An 18,615-nucleotide genomic window follows, 5' to 3' on the forward strand; every position below is an offset into this window, starting at 1 on the left:
GCAAACCCTCACTTTCATTCGCTTTTAATTCCACTGTCATTATTTACTCATGAGGAAAAGGTGAGGTAAAGAAAAAAAAAAAAAGAAAAAAGAGGGGGAAAAAATCTAAATTTGTAAGTTCCATAGGAAGCATTTTTCTTTTTTTAGTTCAAGTAGCTTGGAAAATAAGATATTTGAGGAAACTAATGCATCTGGCAACCTCCTATGTTAGAGTAAGCTGCCCACCAGATAGTCACAGGTTGCAGAGTCATGCCTAGAGCATGCTGAGCTCACTACAACCTCAGAAAGGGGTAAAAACTCCTCAGCCCTTCTGTGCTTCAGCTGAGATGTATTTGAAGAAGAGGAACTATGTCTGAAAAGTCATGCAAAGTTTGCACATGATGAGTTTGCATCATATGAGCACAACACAATGGTCATATGCAGTCTGCCCCTAGAAGTGCAGAAGTATTTATTTTCTTTTCCTTAGAGAACTCAGCACTCCAACAGTGAGGGTTGCCCAAGATGCCTGACTGTGTCCTACCTGAACAATTTAAGGGGGAAAGAGTTATTTCACAGCATCTCTTTTCCCTGGCCTCCAGCTCCATCATACCTACATCATACAAATACTTCAATCTACAACAGACCATTTTTTTCAGCCTTGTATTTTCCTGGTAGGATGCCAAAAACTCTGTAACAACTGCCTGCCTGCGTCACGCTCTCCAAGACTGACACCAAGATATCATTACCACACTGAAGCAGACAGAGCACTGTTCAGTTTTGAGGGTTTGGAACACAAGCCCAAAATTTTAGCCTGCACTGAGCCCTTTTCCAGAGCTCAAGAGCTGTTTGTTATCCCAAACACTATAAAGTATGACCATCACCAAACATCTGGTATAACCTGAGTGGCCATCGCAACCATGACCATTGCTGAAACTTTTGTCTTCCAACTTACCATGTGGCTTTCCAGAAATGCTTGATGTCACTGCAGCTCCTTTTGCATTCAACTCATCCCCTGGAATGAGTCGCCTCTAGGTATGTCTCCGTTAGCCACAGAGTATAAATGAGTAGTTTAGAATGGTCATCCAGCCTTTAGATGCAGATGTCAGGAAGGGAATGCTCTGTCTGTCTGACATTAACAGTTCTAGCATGTTTCCCAACAGGGCAAGTAAGGCATGTTGTCCCAGAAATAAAAGCTAGGAAGCTGGCATCAGATGAGCCCAAAAAGTGCCCCTCAGGTTTGCTGCAGTGTCTGAGCACAAGACAGCAAAAACCTAAAGGGATACAGGCCTGACTCAAAAAAGTAATTTCACCTTATGCCACGACACTGCAAAGTAATTGTGCTCAAAATGACTGGTTTTACTGCCTAAATACCTTTACAGTACTTGAGCACCTAGGTGTATTCAGTTGTGCTTGCAATTTTGCAGACATTAAAGAGGGAGACTAAATGACTGAAGGGGGGGAAAGAGAAAAATACTGCGAGACAGCCTGATGCACACACTAGAGCATAGCACTAGTGCAGGAGCCTCAAGGTCTAGTCCATTTTGACTACTGAATGACACATTTTTAAAACTAGGCTTGGAAAACACAATGCAAGTGTTCTCTGTGTCTTTTACAAAACTGGCTGAAATCTTCAACCCATATAAACTGTCCTGTAACAGAAATCACTGACTCCAACAGAAGCAGTATTACATGCCAAATCTGGTCAACTTTTAAGAATAAGAACTTCTTTTTTGAGCATCTTTTCCAAAAGCAACATGGTACAGCATGAATATAAGCAACACTTGAACTTTACAAAATACATTAAAAAAATTTCTTTAAATCAAAAAATGCAATTCTGATAAGATAATGAAAACTTAGAAATAATATATTTCATGTCAATAACTGTTTACAGAACCATAGCCTTAGCTCATACTCAAAAGCCATTTCACTGTTCACAGAAGTTTTCATAAAGAAATAATATGCAAGGCACACTAAACAGTCAGGCCAAACACATTCTACTGTTTATTACACATATTACATTCTTAAATAAAAATGCGTCACATAACATTTTTGCATAGATATCTTACAATATACCAATTTAAAAAAGAATTATGAAACAGACCAGTAACAAAAATAAATTTTTTCTTCATTAATAATTTTGTAACATTAACATACCACCATCATATAATACAAATAATATTTTTAAATCTTAAGACTTTTTGTACAGCAAAAAAACTGACAAAGTAATATATTTATATTTATATATATATAAAAAGCTTAAAAAAAATAAAATGTCAAAAAAAGGCAGAACTGAGGGCTACAAGATTGGGTACTTCTGTGATATATTAGAAATACCAGAGTAGGCCTGAGAGAACGTGACCGAGGGCATCTTCAAAATGCACTTGTCAGACACATCTGGTAAAAGAAAAATTATAGTGCAAAATGAAAGTCCTTCAAGCAATGTTGGTTTTTTTTCTTTTTTTTTTTTCTTAATAGGGAGCATTTATTTTTTGTTGTTGTTGCTAAAAAAAAAAATCCCCTAAACAAAAATCTGATGTGTAGTAGAGAGCAAGAAAGGTTTCAGAGAACAAGAAAGAAAACAGGCCACTTTGCAAAGTAAGAAACAAAAAATCTCAGCCTGCATTGTTATTTTTTCAACTAGATGAGTAGACATGCTGAACTAAGGCCTTGTTTCTAAGAGAAAAGCTGTTATGGTTTATATGCAATGATTTCAAAACCAGGTACTTCAGTTGGTGCAAGAACCTCCTTGTAGAGGTATCTTTTTTGGTTTGAAGCATTTTTGAAGCATTATCTGCATAGGATGCCAATGCAAACTCAATCCAGGCAGTGAAGTAATAGATGCAGCTACAAACTGATTTTAACTAGACTGATATACTAACATAGGGCAACTTCTCTGGTAGAGACATGGCCTTGGTAACAAAGTAGTGTTTAAACCAGTGTTTTGATTTGCTTCCAGAATTTGACAGGCCTGGGGTTTAAAATACAGCGTGATGGGTACAATGTATGTTGCAAACTAAAAAGTAAAGATCAGCCCTTCAGCCATCAGGCTCTCCAGGGACTGACTGCATGTTAGCTTTTCAATTCCCCAAGAGCCCAACAATCAAGGCTGAAATTGTCACCTTTCGGTCCATTCTAATTCACATTTAGTGTGTACATGCTAAGTCCTCATTTCTCTCCCTTCCCACCTCCCCTCCCAACCCTCAGATTTGCAACCTGCTCATTCACAGTACCCAGCAACGTGTATTTCCTAGCATTGTTGAAAACTTTCTTACAGAAGCTGATGTGATTCCTAAAATGCGATGCCGACAGCAAGTGCCCTCCCTAAATCAAAGCAATAGGCACTGTTGGCTACTACAAACTGTAAGTCAGTAGCTCAGTTTCCTCTTCTGTGTAGGTATACGTGGTACACTGTTGTAAATCCACACCCACACAGAGACAGAGTGTAGAACCTGTTTTCTGGCAGTATCTAGAAGTTAGGACCAAAGCACTTAAAAAAAATCATCAAAGCTTTCATTTTGAAAATCAAAGAGTTCCAACTTCAAATATTACACCAAAAATACCATTAACAAGCTTTAAGGAAAACTATAAAACCCTGTTTAATAAATGATGCCTGCATTTGAAAGTTTTCAAGTAGGGAAACCCTTTTTTGAGGTGATAAAGGCAACCTAAATCCTCAACTCCACATTTTAATGTATATAATTTATATATACAACTATATCATTATATATATAACTTATATAGCACAAGTACATCTTGGACTTCTTCCTGTAAGGGAGGAGGAAAGTCTCAGCTTTATAAGACAGATCTTAGTACCTGGTAGGCCACATGCTACCGTTCTTACAATGCTAAATCTTTCCACTAAAGCTGTGGAGGAGAAAGACTGCAGTAGTCATCCCTAAGCTATTATTAAAAAGGGACCTAAACTATTCATAAAAAGAGACACAAAGTGACAAAAGGAAGAATATCCAAGCTTGATCTGGAAATGATCATTCAAGAAGGCGTAGATTTAATGCCAATGAAATACAGGCAAGACTTGTAGCTGTAGTATCTTGGGAGGAAATAATTTTCATTTCTCAAGACAGAGTTAAAAAGAGTTACTGTTAAGCATTGCTTTTGTTCTTGGTATGCGGGGATCTTTGTGAGTGCAATTCTACCTGAAATCAGCAAAAAGTACTTTAGAAGACTATTGGGTTAGAGGCATCACCCAGGATATGAAAGCTTAAAAACAGTCGTACTGGAAGGAATGACAGGATATGCCAAATCCTGAATAAAATCAAGAATAAAAGCCCTTGATCCACTGGGTGCTGGCCTAGTAACATTACATTATTTATGAAATATTCATCTTTTTTATTTATTCAATTTAAAGATTGTGACACACATTAAGGGAAAAGGCAGAGAAATGGAAATATATAAGCAAGGTGTATTTTCATCAGTTTTGCCAAAAGCACCAATTATGACCTCTTTTGTACACAGATAAACAAACTATGTTAAATAGGATGAGCAATCTTTGTTTTAGAGATTGCTAAAAAGCCCGAATTGTCTAGAGACAGGTAAAAATGAGAGAAGGCCTGATTCTGTAGCTATCAAAAAGGTCACAGATAAGATACATTCAATCACTGCAACTATCATTTTGATCATCTCCATTTTAGCCATACACCCTAGTGATTAGCTATCTTTTTACTCCTGAAGTTAAAACAATTCTAAAAGCAAGGACCTAGGGGCTCCTCTGCATTTAGTTTCTTCTTCCCCATCTGTGTGTGGTCAGTGCTTTCCATGCACTAAGTGAAAATATGCTAGTCTAAAAAACCAGCAAATTCCAAAAAGTCTGAGGAAAATAAGAATGAAAAAAAAAAACCACTTCACATTTGCAGAAATATACATTGGCTAAGATTTCAGGTCCTGGAAAACATTTTTGAGACATCATATGGGTCTTCCAGGCTAGCAAACTTGTTCCCATAATATCCGGTTGGTCCCTGCAGCTGTGACACATCTCATGGTATCATATTGCTTCAAACTGGTTTGCTAAGAGTTTTGTGTTTGTTTAAGATTTCCTTCTCTCTAAGTCTCCCTTGTGAAGAAGCCTTATAAAGTTTAATAAGGATGAAAATTTCAGAGTTTGAGAGAAACCATACAGACCTCTCCTACAGTCTGTTCTGCCAGCAGAAGACAGGGAAGAACTAAAACCAGTACACATTTATCAGTGAGAGTTCAGAAATGAGTAACAGAAACACACAAAAATTAATGTTGGAAGGTACCTCTGGAAGTCATCCAGTTCAACCCTCTGTTTTAAAAACATTTGCCAATTTAACCAAGTAATATAATTTTCTAGACTGAGTACTGGCTATTGAAAACTGCGGGATAATGAAAAATACTCTGGACTCTAGAATTCCCTTTTCTGTTAGGCCAATCTTTATAAAATACATGTGAAATTTTAGGTTGCTCTTTATCTCCTAAGGGGAAAAACAAACAGAATAAAGATGCACTAAAGTGTTGTTTTGGTCTAAAAAGTGACTAAAATACAGCATCATATGTCTTCATATTTAATGTGAGTGAAAGAATACATTTTTCTAGTTTAAGGTAAAAAGCAATTATTATGTTGGAAAAAAAGAATTTTGCTTGCCAGGCATCAAGCTGGCAGTACAGAGAGGGTGTATTTATATTAGCACACTTTTATACACAGATTCAGAAAATCTGACTAGAAAAATCTTTATATTGATGCTTCCTAAATAATTTTTCATAAGTCAGTTTTCAAAATAGAAACTTGTCATACAGTATAGCTTGTCTCAATCAGATAATGGAAAAAACAAGAATAATTAACTTGTATCAACACTGTAACATATGAAGTGCATCTCAATCTGGAACATTCTGTCTGGTTCTGATCTTGTCATCACTAAAAAATTATTGACATATTGGAGCAAATCTAGCAGAGAGCCACCTTGGAGATCAGGTTCTGAAACACATGATGGATGAAGAGAGGCTGAGAGACATGGTCCAACCTTAGGAAGAGAATGGTGAGGGTAGATTGTATTGTTGTCTACAAATACCTAACAGAGGGTGTAGAAAAGAAGCCAGATTCTTCTTGGAGGTTCATAGCAGAAGAGGCAAGGAAACCAATGTAGAACACGCCAAATTCCTACTTGACATACAGATTTTAATTACTATTTTTTTAACTGTAAAGCTGGTCCAGTCTGCACAGAGAGGTTGTAGAATTTCCATCATTGGGTATATTTAAAACTCTGCTGGGTATGGCCCTGAGCAACCAGCTCTTGGAAGATGACCAAGGCAGCCTCTGGAGGCCCCTTCCCATGTGCATAATTCTATGATTGACTGCTTCCCTCCAAAATATTATTTAGCTATTCAAAAAAATTCACATTTGCTTTAGTTGCTTCCTCTATGTACACTATTATGTGAGGCTTTTGTATCAATTTGTTCTCATCCTATAGTTCCACCACCTTGGAAACTACAATCTGACTTTCTTATAATGGCTTATCTTTTGCAAATAGGCATAAATCTAGCATGAAGGAAAAAAGGTTAAGCTGCTTCTTTCTACAGCTGGATAATCCTCTGCTCTGTTCAGACCCCACCTGGAGTACTGCATCCAGCTCTGGAGTCCTCAGCACCAGGCAGACATGAACCTACTGAAGCAGGTCCAGAGGAGAGCCACAAAAATGATCAGAAGGATGGAACACATTTCCTATGAAGAAAGGCTGAAAGAGTTGGGGTTGTTCAGCCTGGAGAAGAGAAGGCTCCAGGGAGACCTTACTGTGGCCTTTCAGGACTAAAAGGGGGCCTCTAAAAAAGATGGTGAGAAACTTTTTAGCAGAGTCTGTAATGATATGACAAGGGGTAATTGTTTTAAACTAAAAGAGGGTAGATTCAGACTAGAGATAATAGATCTTTTATGGTGATGAAACACTGGAACAGGTTGCCCAGAGAGGTGATAGATACCCCATCCCTGGAAACATTCAAGGTCAGGCTGGACAGGGCTCTAAGCAACCTGAGTTAGTTGAAGATGTCAACTGAGGGAGGGTTGGACTAGATGACCTATAAAGATCCTTTCCAACCCAAACCATTCTATGATTCTATGATAACTCAGTCCTCCGCTGTGAAAGACTATTTATCATCTGTTTATGGAATTGTTTCCAAGAAGACTTACAGACAGGATTAACCTTTCCTCATTATTCTGTCTCTATTCATAGTGTACAAATACAGGACAATTGCACATGTTTAGCATGGAAAAAGGAGCCCAAGAGGATCTAGCTATAACAGATTACATGAATTTGAAGTGCCAGCTTAAAATATCTGCAAAGAAACAAAACTTATCATTGTAAAAACTGAATTCTGGAATGCAGCACTAATTTGGAGACTCCTTCTGCAAATACCAGCTATGGTTCAAAATTCTGTTAATGACTAAGACACTTGCATATGAGCACCCAAAGACTGAATTCCAGGAATTGATTAAGTACACAATGTACACACAGGTGAAAAATATCTCCCTTTACAAACAGAAGAGATGGTCCCAAAGCTCAAAATTTGGCTTCAGAGTTCAAGACCTGCTATTGAGAGGACCTGATGAATCCGAAATCTGGTTAAGTCTCTTATTCCCCTTTTCTTTATGTTTTTTAGGCTATTTGGATCCATACCTCAGATGTTGGCCTGCCTCTAGAGCAAAATAATCAGACATTTCAGCGTGATTTTTTCCATGGGGTTCTACCATATATACCATAAGGTATCAACAAGACCATAAATAACAACTGGAAGTAACTAACAGTCCTGCTTGGGTTTTTTTTCCATTTTAAATAGAGACTGGTACTTAAACTGTAATTTAATAATTAAGGTTTGTAGACTACTGGTAGGATGTCTAAAGGCAGGTGTTTTCAGAGGTCAAAGGAGGATATTTACGGAGGTTGAGAGCAAATGAATGTCATAGTGTTGGTTTTAAGAGCACACACTTCAGAACACTACAGTAATGAAATTCTAGGATTCACTTATCCTTTTTTTAATCTAATGCACGGACTGGATGCTCTACAGTTTCACAGAGCTGAGGTTTCAGTTCCCATTAGACATCTGGCAGGATGCTCTATATATTCCAACACAAATTGGATTCTAGGGCCCTCAGTCCCAGTGGGACAGCTGGGTGGAATGGCCATAAAAAGTATGCAAATACAGAAGTAGAGAAATACGAGATTGTCAGCAAGCAGTGCTCTGCAATTTTAAAATGTATACATATATATAGACATATATATATATACACACACATATAGTTAGTTTTAAATCTTTGGAATAAACTCAGTTTTCATTCTCCCTCTCTTTCTCTGTCTTTCTTTTATTTCTTTCACTCTCTCTCTTGCTCTCTCTCATGCTCTTATCACTAATGTTACATCATTGTCCCTAAAAGATGGTTAGATTTTGGTCCATATTTCATGCCATATGGGCCAGACATCATATTTCCCCCTGTCCCCAAAGCATTCAGATGACAGTCACAGTGTTTTGTGAAAACTGTGAGGAAAAACAGCATCTTTTGAGTAAATTCAATCTTTCACTGGAACCAAAGGTTGCAAAATGCTGAGAATTCAAGTGCCAAGGATCCCGGTGACGGCTCTTAAACATCTACTGAGTTTCTTTTTGTTCTTTTTTTCCCCTAAGTGTACAGTTTTACCTCACAAAACATAAATTAAGGGAAATATTTAACAGTCAATGAGTCAAAACAGTCAGAGAAGGGCAGCTGGCTAATACGGTATAAAAAAGCAGCAACCATTTGTGGACCACATGCCATTTTGATTCATTTCTAGACACACCTTGTAGGGATGGTCCCAGAATATACAAAATATACAACCTAATGACCACCTGCCTGCTTGCATAGGCCATTTTTATGGTCCTAAATGCAGTCTTTGGAGTCAGGGCCAGTGCCAAATAGTTTCAAATGCAAGTTATGCTACGATTTTTTTTTTTTCTTTTGTAATGAAGACTTTAATCCACTTTGAGCCAACAAAATCAAATAATCAATAGGACTGAAGGGTGAGCATGAGACCTCCACTTCTCCTTGATGGTTCACACAGTAGTCCAAATTGGATCTCTAGGCTAGTAATACTTTAGACCAATCATTTGGAAAAACCTCACTGCTGTGTGGAAAATCCAACCATTCCTTCACCGTTCACACCGTTACGTATTTTCACATAGGAGTGGGATAGAGCATCAACCTGATGAATGGAAAAGGAGGACTTTGATAATTTCTTTAAAAAGCTAATGCTGAATGAAGCCATTGTACTTGGAAGAGGTTCTCGATTTCCCACTCAGAGACTTGAGTAGGATTTTTGGCTTGTTTTTTGTTGTTGGAGTTCTTTTATTTTTGTAAGATGCTCAACAAATATTAGCTTTAAATTAAAACATCTGCAGGTGCTCTTTACACAAATGAAAGTCTAATGTTTTAAATTGGTTAATAGAAGATCAGCAAGAAAAAGCAACATAATTCATTGCTAAGTCACTGTGGGTTGTGGCTAACATGCTCACATGATGTGGAAGGAATCCTGTAGTCATGCCTGTGTGGCCAGTCCCAGACCGATATCCAGGTGAAGACAAGGAGTTCTGAAGATCACTTGTTCGTGGAGAAAAGAGAAAAAATATTTAAGCTTTCAAATAAGCTTTTAAAGTTTTTTGTTCAACAAATAAACAAGAAGTTCTAGCTATGGCAATAAGGTGAGGCCTACAGAGATATTAGGTGCTGTTTCTCACGGCTTTATCCCTTGGCCACTTAGCCATCATGGCAGCAGCTTCCAGAGTCCCTAGTGCATATGTTGTGCAATAGCCAAAACAAAAAAACAAAATAAAAACAACCAACAAAAATATAGTCCTCCATGAAGTCTACATAAACTCAGGCCAAAAAGAGGATATTTGTGTCACAAGTGTCACTCCACAGTCTACTGCCATTAAGGCCACTGGTATTGACTTAAAAGGATCTCAATAGCTCAGTTCTAGGAAGAAGAACCAAAACCAAGACAGGTCAAAGTGTCTGTGAGAAGTCTGATGCACTGAACATTAGGAATTCTCAGACAAAGAACAAATGAACCAAGAGGTTAATTTTGGCTACCAAACTGGAATTTGGTTTTCTAGGTCATTGTTTTCCCCCCATCTATTTAAAAAGAAAGTTAGTGCTACAAATATGCAACTTCAAGACGACATATTCTCCTATTGAGTTGCACTGAGAAGCAAGTTAAATAAGCCCCTCCTACTGCCATCCACCTGCAGGGAAGCCTCCTCAGTTTTCTTTGATTTCCATTGGCAAAAACAGGAAACAAATCCAAGAGGGATGAAGTACTGTAAGCAACTGTTCCTTCTCATTGACTTCACCTCCATACCGTTTCCCCGCCTGCATCGTCTCCCATCCAGCTGGGGCAAGGCATAAAGAACCGATGTACGTATTGAAGTATAACGGGGTGCATGACAGTGTGAGCCTGTGGTCTCTATACAGAGGGTTACACGTGATCAGGTTTTCTTCTCCTGCAAGGCAGCGTTTTGTAACTTGAGTTCCACTTTCATCTCACAACACTTAGCTCAGATGACATCTGTACCAAGCTGATATTTAGATGTGTCTCTTCATGTGGAGGGCGAGGTGATCAGACCTGGAAAAACACCTGCAAAATAAAGCAAGTGGGAAAATAAGTAAATACAGAATTTGGGAAAACAGTGTTCCAGCTCCTTCCTCTGTATGTACAGGAGGAAACATATCTGAGTTTAGAAACATTCCTTAGATTATCCATGGATCGCCACCAAACCCTCTGTGATTGACCTCTGTAATCACAGATGGCCAACTATCCTGGCTCTCAGGCAGCTAAACAGACTACTCTTCATTTCTCTGTTCCTCCCTCTTGTAGCACTAGGTCAAGTATCAAGGAAGAGTGCTCATCTATGCACCTGTAGTATAAAATCAAATATAAGAGTGTGTGCATATTAAAAAAATAAATAAAACAAATCAGTTTTGGCCAAGTACTCAGCAACATCAGTTTTAAAAAAACACCGTATTTCTCAAGTGCCCAGTACCTGCAACACACACTGAAATATGATGCCAGTTTTGAAAGCTGAATTCTCATTTCTAACTTTGACCTGGAAGGAAAGCTGGTTCAGAGTTTGGAGTCTGACAACCCGTTAGGCCACAGATCTCTCCCTTTCCTTCTGCTGGGAATCTGCACAGTAATACGTGGATGTTGATGAACGCTATCTCCCTGAAGGATGTTAAGAGGAGATACTATTTTTTAAGAGTGAAAATTGAGAGACAGAAAAGGCAAGGAAATTGTATCACAAGAAGTGTGGTAAAACTGGGAAAAAATGCCAGGACTTAAGATTTCAACTTCTGTTCTTTATCCACAATGCAATTTTTCTCCACCTCGTAATAAAACATAACGTTTTGATATTCTGAACATGTAGACAGATGCTGATGACATGGACTTAGAGCGCTGACTCTAGAGAACCAGCTGAGTTTTAAGGCTGGTCTAAACATGCACTTAATTGAGAATAAGGTAGGGCATGAATTTGAAATGAAGCATCTATTCTTGATTAACTTCCTCTCTAAAGGCTTATGACTGCCTTCTCTGAAATGACCTAAACCACTTGGGAGGTGGGTTAAGATAACTGTTTTATTCTAACACACTTACTCCAGGTTAAGAACAACCCCACAAAGAGTTCATCAGGAATTACTATTCTAGAACAGCTGCCATGTAGTAGACATGCTGAAGGACACTCACAGCAACAGGAAGAGCAGCCCAAGTTTAGTTACTTCACACCGCCAAGATACTGTCAGAGTGATCAGGAGAGTAAGTTCTCAGGAGGACAAGTGTTTTTCTTCCTTACCATTCAATATATACACCATTTTATCGAGACTGCCAATAAGCAGAATGTTTCTTTTCTCCTTCATACCCATTAGAAATGGGATTGCAAGCACCAACCCATTTTACACCCACCAACACAGTGTCGTGAAGGATATGTATGGCACAAGAGAGCAAACCGCAAGACAAGCAGCCAAGGGTTCTGGCTGCCTACCTCAAAGCCTACCTCCTATCTGTGGCTTTTGGTAAACTGTTTCTGTAGGCTCTGAGGGCACCATGAAAAGCTACTTCCAGAACTGACTTGCCTAGAATGTCTTTTCACTGCTCTACAGATTTAGAGTATAAAAGAGCCAACAATACTGGTGTAAATAATTTCCAAATGGCTTATTGTGAGAATCTGGATAGTATCAGAAATGCACTGAGAACATATTTTAAAAAAAACAGCAGTAGTTGAGTATTTTGTGTTTTTGAGAAAGAAGGTAAAAGAATGAATTGCACTACTCAGTAAAAAAAAAATCCACAAACAAGAGGTAAAAAAAAAGAACACTCAATCTAAAGGCAAAAACTTAAAAGGATAAACAACCTGAGCAAAAAAGGCTGAGAAAGAAAAGAACTATAAAAAATACATGTTAAATAGGTAGGGGATCTTTTCTGTCCTGCTGGCTGTATTCCCCTGCACAGGCAATCTGCCTGCATCTACATGCAGAGATAAGTGATCAAGAGTTGCATTTTTAAGACAAAGAAGCCTCCTAAGGCAGCAGCGTCCACAAGAAAAGCTAGATACTCATCTTCTGTGGATAAGCATAGCTCTGCTGGAGTCAGCTGTTCTTTCCTGATTTGTAGCAGCTTACAAGGGGGTCAATACCTTCAAAGTGGCAAAAAAATACTTCAAAATAGGATGGAGGCTGCATTCCTCCAAGCTCCTACATGAAGCACAGTGAGACAGACGTGAATCAGACAATGGACACTTGGCTTTCAACACAGCAGCAGGCTCAGCACAGCTAGAATTTTCTAGCCCTAAGGTGCCAAAATACACCCTTGGACCAACATCTCTCCCGTCAGTCTAAACTGAGAAAGCAGCATGCTCTGGCTGCAAGGGCTGCCAAAACAAAACAACAGCTTGAGTGGCTGCCAAAAAGACATGCACCAGCTGGCACTTCAGTCTAGGACTAGTCATAAGACCACCACCCAAGCGCAGCTTTTCCTCTTTTATTGTCTCTATTATAGATGTAACCCAGGAAAAAGTATGCTGAGTCACAGCACAGCAAGATCTGTTAAAAATATGGATCAAATAGATTGTTTCAGTAACCACAGTATTAGCATCTAGTATATCTTTCAGCCTACAATATTTTTATAGGCAATAAAATGGCTCCATATTTGCTAGTTTATAGCTAATAAAATAGTACAATACAAATTCTTCATATTTTCCTGCTGAGTGATTTGGTTAGTTCTGTCTCTTGGTAAGGCTGATGCATGTAGACATTTATTTTCAACAGTATAACAGCCCCTACAAAATTTTGTAGCTACATCACACTGTCAAAAAAAGGTATTGATTAGTGGACACATTTTTTTTTCTTCTGGGACTAGACGCAGCAGTGGAAGAGGCTTGACAGGATAAGCTGTCAAGGGAAACTCCTTTCTTCACAAAATAAGAAACAGCAGCTTGCTAGTCTCTAATCCTGCTTATGACAAGACCTTGCTCCACACCTCTGGCTCATACACTTCTTCCAGTTCCAGACCAGGTCTGCACATTGCACATGTGTCCATCACAATCTGCTCCATCATCCCTCCCTCAGTACATCTCTTCCTAGAAGACAGTTTATACTAACATAAGATACCCTAATTCTGAAAATCATACAGTGATGCATGATACATAAATTCCCTGCTCCCACATACAATGCCTTCCATTCTGTTTTTGCTCTATCTCCTTAGCAACACAGTACTCCTTGGAACTGAAGCCTCTGCAGGAAAAAGAGGGAACCACGATGAGTAACGAATATATTGCTCAGCCACCTTTCTTACCAGCTGGAGATTCTCCACTGTGGGACATGTTCATTCCAGCTAAGTGTGCTCTTAGCTTGCTGTCAAAAAGGAAAACATGTGCATGCATGTGCACATACACACAGAGGAATATATACCCCAGCAGTCTGGCCCTAAGCTGCTATCTCCTAAACACATATTTATGCAGAACAAGCAAGTGCCACCACCCTGTCATCCTCTTCCTCTTGGAACGCTGACAGCTTGCGCTGTGTGAGGAACATAACCCTAGCCTGTCTTTCTATAGAGCTCAGTTCCTGGGGAATGCTAGTAATAAGCATATCCCTGGTGTCTGGAAGGCACAAGGGACTTGTCCACTGCTTTCCACAGCACTTTAGCTGATTCTCCTTTCTTCCCTGCTGCCACCAAACCACACACCATTTGAAGTACATATGGTGCTACTCAAACCAGGGGTACTTCGCTAACAATTAACAATGTGATGTGTAGGCTGCATGGTGTTGGGATAAGGCTGGGGCAGCAGAAGAAAAGAATCACGTCTTCTTACCTCTTTTGTTTTAAAATTCATCTGTACACGGAGGACATTGATACTCCTTTGATGTTAGCCAGAAGGTCAGAGACTCAAAGGCATCTGAAAACAGCCTGGGAAGGGAATTGCAACCAGACTGTGTACACAACATGCCTGTTCCTTGCTATTTGAATCAACACTTTAATTGTCTGATTACCAAGGTATGGCCTTTATCTCTGAACAACAACAGGCATATATTTTGTACCACATTAGTGTTGCTAAAAGAGCTCCAAAAGGCTCCTTAAAGTTTAGCAAGTCCGAATGTCTGAGTGAGTGACTACAACCCCTGTCAATAACAGTGGGTACAATAAAGGGTGGCAGTTCAAATATGGAGAAACTGTTCTCCAGCTGGGAATCCTGGCTCAAGAAGGAGCATCTTCAACATGAGAAGTCTGCCTAAATAGCTAAGGACAGATCTAGGCACGTTTCAGTGCTTGCTTGAGGTGACATCTGAAATAGGTGGTAGTAAAAAGATCTGTGAATAAGAAGGAAAAGTAGTGGTATGGCAGAGCGGGCCAAAAGAAGAACAAGCACTTTCACTCTATGAGCTTGCAACAACTTACTGGGAGAGTAAAGACAAATATGTCTCCTACCACCTCATACGGATGGAATGTGCATGGATTTTTACACTGCACAATCCGCAGCACTCCTAACTTATTAATGTTTTTCCTTCATCTACAGATTCAGCTGAAAAGCAGAAAATGCACGAGATGATTGCAGGAATACATCTCTTGACTGCAGTGACTTGGTTGGCTGCCGAAGAAAAAACCTAGGTAGGAAGGGATAATATATAGAGGGAGAAGAATGAATACTCAACAAAGAGCTGTAAGAGACTGAGGAGTTGAAAATACTGACTATATTTATTTACATCTCTGCTAAACATGTTGTCTGTCCTGACACAGAAGCCCTGGGGCTTTGTCTATATGTGTGTTTGCATTTGTGTTTGTGAGGCTAGGATGGTTAGTTTGTTCTTCAGAGGAAAGAAAAGAGAATGGCAATGCCTTACATTTAAAACAGAGAACATAGCTGTTCTCCTTCACAGAGATGCTTATACAAAAACAAAACTGCAGAGGTCCCTATTTTTCTTATCCTGTCCCTCATTTTGCCCAAACAAAAGATAATCCAGGGATAAAACAAAAGATAATCCAAGAGGAAGCCCTCTGTGGGAGGAGGGAGACGGGAAGAGGGGAGACAAGGGGAGAAGAGCACTTAAGGAGATGAAGCTCTTGGAAAGGCAGGATGTGAAAATGATCAAATTTCCTTCCCATAAAAGGACGGAGTCCCTTGTTTATGTCCCACACATCCTCTCTCCACGCATGTTCTCTGCTGGTCTGGTGTACCCAGAGGCTGCCTAGAGCCTTTATTGTATTACAAAACGCTTCCTTATCAGAGCAGAGAACCTTAGTGCTGCATTAAAAAGATGGGTAATTTCCTTAAGCCTCTTTTAAAAAATATACATAAATAGGATTAGCTGGATAACATGTTCAGATGCAAGCACATTATTTGATTACTCAATAGTGGATCCAGGTTTCACCCAGGGCACTGCCAATCTCCAGATGAGGGGGGGCAAGGGGGAAAAGTGCGCATTGTTCAATCCTGTCAGTGCTGTCAAGAGTCATTAAAGGGGTAATTGCTTTTGATCCACCCTAATTTCTTATAAATTGGGATTGGGGATGGGGAGGAGGGTTCTTTTTGGTTTTGTTTCTAAATTCAAGGAACCCGCCTTTAAAAAATGCTCAGCACCAAGCAAGGATGACCAGATTTTTCAGGTGAGCTCATCATTCATTCAAGCAGCTAAAGCAGCAAGGATTGCAAAAAGGAATCATCAGTGAGTGGCTGCAACCATGGCTCTCACTGGGAGCTGCTGGGTGCTCAGCTCACTAGGCAAAATTGGCCCTTCACTTCTGAGTGCCTAGAGGAGGGCTGCTGCATGACAGGCTCTTAAGGAACCCTGGCTCAGGGCACCTGTCAGGCTTTTAAATCTGGGCCCACACAGAGTGAAGGTGCACAGCATTTCCCACATCAAGGAAATGTCAAAGGTGAGATTTAAAACTGTAGGAATAGATGCACGAACTAGCAGGACTGTGCTAGTTAGTGATCCTAGGCAAAATAGTCCCATGAACTTGAATTGTAAGACGTGCCTAAATCATTCAAGTGCTTTTGAAAATTATGCCTTTTGCTTTATTTTATTGACTCTCTCCTGTTACACCTAAAGAAGCATGAAGCCCTGGACTCAGCAGTTAAGAGAAGATAACATTTGTACAGAAATTGTGGGGTTTTTTTCCTTCAGGCTTCCTATAGATTTGGGGCACTTGTGGCACAACAGCCCCACACACTCCCCATAGCCCCTGTTGTACAGGCATGTATTTCTGAGGCCCACCCTGCCAACATGGGGGCAGCCAGCAGCAGTGCTCATGGTGGTTCTTGAAGCAGAGCTAACAGAGGGAGCTCTGCCTTTGTGAGGGCACCAGGCTCATAGGACCAGGAGACAGAAAGCTGTGGAGATGCTTTTTTGAGAGGTCCCTCACTGAAGCAGTTAAGGACCCCCTGGATGTCTTCTGTGCTGTAGGAGTATTAACAAGAGCTGCCCTATGGACTGAATCCTGTGCCCACAACAGACACAGGCAGGTTTTAGTCAGACTTACACCCGGTCCCACAACTTCCTCTGTGCTGTGGGATGGAAACAGCTTAGGCTGCTTAGGAAGTACTCCCTCTCTGTCAACCCATCTGACCACAGAAGCAAAGAGGACAGGGACAGGGTGGAGGGTCACCTCTTGGCTTGGGAATCAAGCCAGTGGGACAGGAGACCAGAAGGGGCCCCTCTGCTGGGAGCCAGGTCTCTTGTCTCAGGAAGATGGCAGCTCCATGCCACTCACAAAGTCCACATGTTGCTCTAACACTGCATTAGAAGGCTGCATTACCTGTCACAATGGTTGCATTTAAAGGGCTTTGCACCCGTGTGCTTTCTGTAATGCCTCGTGAGCTCGTCACTCCGTGCGAAACGCCACTCGCATCCTTCCCACGAGCACTTGTAAGGCTTCTCACCTGCAGAGGGGAGGAGAGAACAGTCAGTGTGGCAGCAGGATTACTGAGCACTCAACTTGCAAGTCCTCCCACCTCACCTCCGTCCCGCTCAGGCAAGTTAGCTCATCACACAATTCATGGACAGAGTGGGATACAAACAACTTGGGGCTTATAATACATGGTACTGAGGATGGATTCAGCCTATATTTTGCTGCTGCTAAAATTCTTGCACAACCTTGTTTCCCATTTCTAATAAAACCAAACTCTTCAAAGAATCCCTCAGAACAACCCCAAATCCCTGTCCTGCTGTGTGGCTGGAGTCTGTTTCAGTCAGCTTTTCAGCTCACTTTACCCTTGCCAGATGAATTAGTGTGGTACCTGTGAGTGGCTGTACTAACACCCGAGTAAGCTGCAGGTGTACACCCCTCCAGAGTGACTGCCCCCACTGCATGGCAAGCTTTACTCCCACTGCCACTTACCCCTCACATGGCCAGACTCATAACTCTTCCCCTCAAGGTTTCATGCCTGCTGACCCTAGGACTTCATTTTTTTTAGTTACTTCTGACAACAAAAACTGTTCCTTGGTTCAAGAAATTATGTGTCAGGATAGTGAATGCCAAAGAAGAAATGTCTTCTTCTTCACATCAGCTGGTCCTTCAGGCTTTTTGCATGACACCTTTATCAGCTGTTATTCTGCCTCAAAATATTAACTGTAGTGCTTGAAGGCAGTGAAACACTGCAGTGCTAAGACAGGACAGGTTTTGGTCTGCTGTCTTCACATCTATCTACCTATCTTCTAATGCAAACCGGTCTCTGCTGATCAAAGTCCACCATGGTGTAGCATCTGTGGAGTCATTAACACCTTCTGATGAAGAATTCCAAGGCCTCAGGCCTCTCCTTTTGTTATTCAATGCACACGTATTCATGTGCATGTAAATTTATCATCTCCCCAAAAATGTTCCAGTGCATCTCCTCCTATACAAACTCCATGTCACTATTCCCCATGCAGTCTGCACTGAATGGATGCAAGAAAGAGTAAAGATAAACTGCAGACAAAATATCACTTTCACTACCAAGCTTCCAAGCTGGAAATTATAAACAAAGGGTTATACTTATTTTTTCTTAACATTGCTAAGAAGGTGATCTTAAAAACCCCACCACTGACTAAATTGAAGTTGCAGTCTGTTTGATCCCTCTACGTTAGTCATGTGAAACAATGACTTGGTGGTG

At 40.3% G+C, this 18,615-nt stretch overlaps 1 protein-coding gene across 2 annotated transcripts in view; it reads right to left on the minus strand.

Moving 5' to 3' along the window:
• Positions 1-1,956: 1,956 nt before the first annotated feature.
• KLF7 (KLF transcription factor 7) overlaps positions 1,957-18,615 on the minus strand; it is a 61,569-nt gene continuing 44,910 nt past the window's right edge. For both annotated transcript variants that reach the window (XM_051623888.1, XM_051623887.1), the window contains exons 3-4: positions 17,283-17,406; positions 1,957-10,610 (exon numbers count right to left, since the gene is read on the minus strand). In XM_051623888.1, coding sequence (XP_051479848.1) covers positions 10,559-10,610; positions 17,283-17,406 — 176 coding nt within the window. In that variant the 3' untranslated portion in view covers positions 1,957-10,558. The remainder of the gene's footprint in view (positions 10,611-17,282; positions 17,407-18,615) is intronic.

This window comes from Apus apus, chromosome 6 (assembly GCF_020740795.1).
Source record: "Apus apus isolate bApuApu2 chromosome 6, bApuApu2.pri.cur, whole genome shotgun sequence".
Taxonomy (NCBI): domain Eukaryota; kingdom Metazoa; phylum Chordata; class Aves; order Apodiformes; family Apodidae; genus Apus; species Apus apus.